Source organism: Ischnura elegans, chromosome 11 (genome assembly GCF_921293095.1).
Source record: "Ischnura elegans chromosome 11, ioIscEleg1.1, whole genome shotgun sequence".
NCBI lineage: Eukaryota > Metazoa > Arthropoda > Insecta > Odonata > Coenagrionidae > Ischnura > Ischnura elegans.
In genome coordinates, this window is record NC_060256.1 from 2657904 (window position 1) to 2662103 (window position 4200).

The window sequence follows — 4200 nt, forward strand, 5'->3', positions numbered from 1 at the left end:
AACTTCTGGAGAACTCAACTGTCGCGACGCATAGGCACAAGGGTGTTCCTCTCCGTCCCTCTCCTGCGATAAAACAGCTCCGATCGCAAAATTGCTCGCGTCCGTAGATAAAATGAAGGGTTTTGAAAAATCAGGGTAAACCAAAACAGGACTTTGAGTCAATGCGCACTTCAAATTTTGCATCGCCTCTTGGCAATCCGGGGACCACGTGAAGGCCGTCCCTTTCTTTAAGAGCCGTGTCAGGGGTCTCTCAATCTCAGCATAGCCATCCACAAATCGTCTGTAATAATTTGAAAGGCCCAGAAACGACTGCAATTCCTTTACATTTGCGGGAGCGGGGAAATTTTTCACAGCCTCAATTTTCTCCGGGTCAGGATGCACACCTTCTCTAGAAATTATATGACCCAAATATTTCACTTCCGCGAGAGCAAAATTGCATTTTTCAAATTTTAGGGATAACTTGGCCTCTCTCAGTTTTTCAAAAACCCGCCGCAACCTCTCCGCATGTTCCTCGATCCCATTAGAAAAAACAATCACGTCATCTAAATACACCATACATTGTGTTGGTTTTAACCCACGCAACACGCCGTCCATCATTTTTTGAAAGGTTGCGAGGGCGTTTCGTAATCCAAAAGGCATGCGCGTATATTCATAATGCCCGCTCTCCACTATGAAACCCGTTTTCGCTTGCGATTCCGGATGCATCGCTATTTGGTAGTACCCACTGGTGAGATCTAGCGTCGTAAAATAAGTGCATCCCCCAAGGTGATCAAGAGTGTCAGAAATGTTAGGGATGGGGTACACATCAGGAACAGTTACGGCATTTAATTTCCGGAAATCAACACAGAACCTGTATTTTGGCTTTCCATCACTTGATTTTTTTGGGACAATAACTATAGGGGAGGACCAAGGGCTTTCGCTTGGCTTAATTATACCCGCTCCCAATTGTTCCTTCACAAAATTCTCTATTAGCGGTTTTTGGTGGTGAGGGGTCCGATAAGGCCTTTGATAAATGGGTTTCGCGTCGCCCGTGGGAATGTGATGCTGAGTAATGTCTGTGGCGGGGGGAGTATCGTTAGCGCAAAACAACCCCACATATTCCTCAAGCTCCGGTTTCAAAGCTTTTATTTCCACGTCGCTCAGGTGACGTAACTTTTCCGCGATGTTCGTCTTACTACGAATGCCCTCCGCTCTCATACTCCTCACCGCCTTATTTTCATTTTTCACTCGCTCATTTTTGAAAAACTCACTTAACGTGGCCAACACTGTCCCCTTTTGAAGTGTCTATTCTTCCCCCCCGAAATTGGCTATCTGCAAGACTACTCCATTGTTTTCGTCTACTCTACATACCCCTCGGGCCACAGCACATCCCTCTACACCGTCACAGCATGGTTCCGTCAATACCTCTAATCCCTCTAAACGATTCTCACTCGAGAGGGGCACCCGCATTACCTTTTCACTGTGTGGGGGGATCTTTTCGTTACGAGTAAGTCTAACCACCACCCCCTCCACCCGAGCGTCGCATTTTTCCTCCACTCGTTTCACTTCCCGCTCGAAACCCCTCGCACCATTAACTAACGGCCATTTTTGTCTTCCCACCTGCAGGACTCCCCTAGAAACATCAATAATTCCCCCATATCTTCTCAAAAAATCTAATACTACAATGGCATCAAATCCCCCTAAACTGTCCACTATTTGCATTTTCACTTCGTAATCTATTGTATTAGCTCTAAGAATAACAAATTTTTCCCCGTAATTCCACATTCTGTGTCCTGTCACCCCCAAAATTCTGATTGAAGAAGGTCTCACCCCCTTCCCTCCCGACAGGCTGCGTGTGATTAGGGAAATTTGGGAGCCTGTATCCACCAATACACGGCACTTCTTACCGTCTATGTACACTGTTGCCACCAAGTCCTCCTCCCCTCCGACGAAATTCACCTTCGGCAGAGTCATCCTCACCAGGGGTCGGATTCAGCGGCCTCGCCGACCCCCGCGCCGTTTAAATTCGGGTTTCCTCCCGGTCCTCGGCGGCTCCTGCAATCCCTCTGGAGATGGCCCTCCTGACCGCAGCTGTGGCAACGACGTCCTCGCCTGCACGCCCTCATGAAGTGCCTCATGAAGTGCTCGGTCTGGCCGCAGTTGAAGCAGGCGCTCCCATTCGGCGTCCGGAACACCCTCCGCGCCGCAGGAGCTTCCCCTGGTCTCCTCTCAGCCTCTCTCACCCGGATGGCTGCTCGGATGGCCTCTTCGAAGGACCCGGGCGCCGCCAACCGACATTGACGCCCCAATTCGCCCGGGAGGCCGTTGAGGAAGGCATCGAGGGCGCGCTGATCGGCTTCAAACCGAATAGCCGCCACGTACTCAGCGCTTCCGGATGCGTTGTAGGTGCGGTCGTTAACCTTCCGCACCCTGTCCGCGAAAGTCTCAACGTCCTCCCGCGTGTCCATCCGAATAAGCGACAACTGTTCTCGGAAAAACGCGCGCTCCTTTTGCAGGTGTAACGCTCCAGCAGAACCCTTTTGAGCTCCGCGTACGTTCGTGCGCCGCGACACTCTTCCCTGCTCCTGAAGTATTCGGCGGCGTCGCCATCGAGGCGAAGCGCCAATATGTTGAGCCGCTCCGCGTCCGACCATTTGCTCAATTCAGCGGCCCTCTCGATTTTGTCCAGGAACGCGTTGACATCCTCTCCCGCCCGTCCCGTAAACGATCCAATGTTTGAAAGCAGGGAAAAACTTGGCCGCGCGGACTCACTCGTGCCTGCCTCGAATTTTTCGACTAAAAACTCAACCGCTTCGGCCACGTCTACTTCGCGCCCACCCAAACTCACGCGACCGGCCATTATGCCCGACTGTCAATCACCCGAAGATATTTGACTTCCTTAGCCAAAATCCCACTTCTGACACCAGTTGTAACGCCAGGGGCGGCGACCAACGAATTCGGCTGAAGGAAGGAAGGGAACCAGGGGCAATGACAGTCAGACAAACGGTGGATAGCGTTTATTGCGTTCACTCTCGATTACATCTCGCGCGCGACTGCCGCGTGCCAACAGTACCTCGCCTCTCGGCGTCCCCCTCGTGACATGGTCCGAAGCCCTCATTGGCTCCCGATGTCGTCAGTGCCTCGCGCGTCTAGGTGCAAAGTACGCTGCTGACTCTAGGTAAGAAGGAGGTGCAAGAGGAAAGGGGGAAAGTGGGTGGGAGTGGGTGGAAGAAGGAATGCCTACGCAGGCAGAGGCAATGTCTCGTAGAAGAGAAGGGAAAAGTACAGGAGGAAAGAGAGGAACTCAAGTCATAGGCTGGTCAGCAGTATTATACATGCAATAGGTTTTTCTCTCTCATGAAGAAATTTAAACTTAGTTTTGTACCTTATTGAAATTTTATTTGCCAGAGATTATGGATGGTATATAGCTGAAGATACCTCCTTATTGTGAGCATTTTAATAAAACTAAAAATGTTTCTATAAAAACACAAAAATCATCAAAGCTAAATTACCATGAATTATTTAAGAATTAATTGATCATAACAATTACATCTTCAGTATGACAGAGGCCATTCTGCACTTTATCGTTTTTAATGAACACTGATGAATTTGTCTGTTATGCGGTGGTTGGTTATAAATTCTGTAATTGAAATTATGGCCATGGTGAAGACTTTGAAAACGGGAAAGTCTTTGATTATTCACAACTTGCAAGTTGTTCCTGATTCCGTAAGGAACGCGGAGATGATGATAAACTAGCATAGGGGCCATACTAACGCTAAGAAGATATATCTTACTGCAAAAGTAGAATTAAAATTTATCGTCTTTGTAGCCTCAAAATGTTCCTAAAATCGCTCTGGTGCTCTACTCAATAGAAAACCATTTCCATTGGGTTCACAATACAAATGAGAATCTTCGTTCCCGTGCAATAACAAAAACAGGGTTTATTCCCCACTATTTCTTGCAAAGGGACTCCACTTTGATTCGATCCATTTACAAATAGTCATTCATTTTCTCCGTGTAATTTATGGTTTACTCGTATCGCAGAACTCATACAATTAACACTTGTATTTGCCAAATATTCACAAATCTACGCGAGTATTTTTATTTTAACGACACACTGATGATTGACCATAAGATCGTCAACGATTAAAACCGAAAATATTGGCGTCATCCTCCTTTTCAAGGCTAACCATCTCTTCAAAACAAACGTAAACAAATCTT

At 47.9% G+C, this 4200-nt stretch overlaps 1 protein-coding gene across 1 annotated transcript; it reads right to left on the reverse strand.

The window, feature by feature from the left end:
* Positions 1-1955: 1955 nt before the first annotated feature.
* On the reverse strand, positions 1956-2447 carry LOC124168382 (DNA-binding protein HEXBP-like). The gene has a single exon (XM_046546596.1). The coding sequence runs from the start codon at positions 2445-2447 to the stop codon at positions 1956-1958; it is 492 nt and encodes a 163-aa protein (XP_046402552.1).
* Between the last annotated feature and the right edge of the window lie 1753 nt (positions 2448-4200).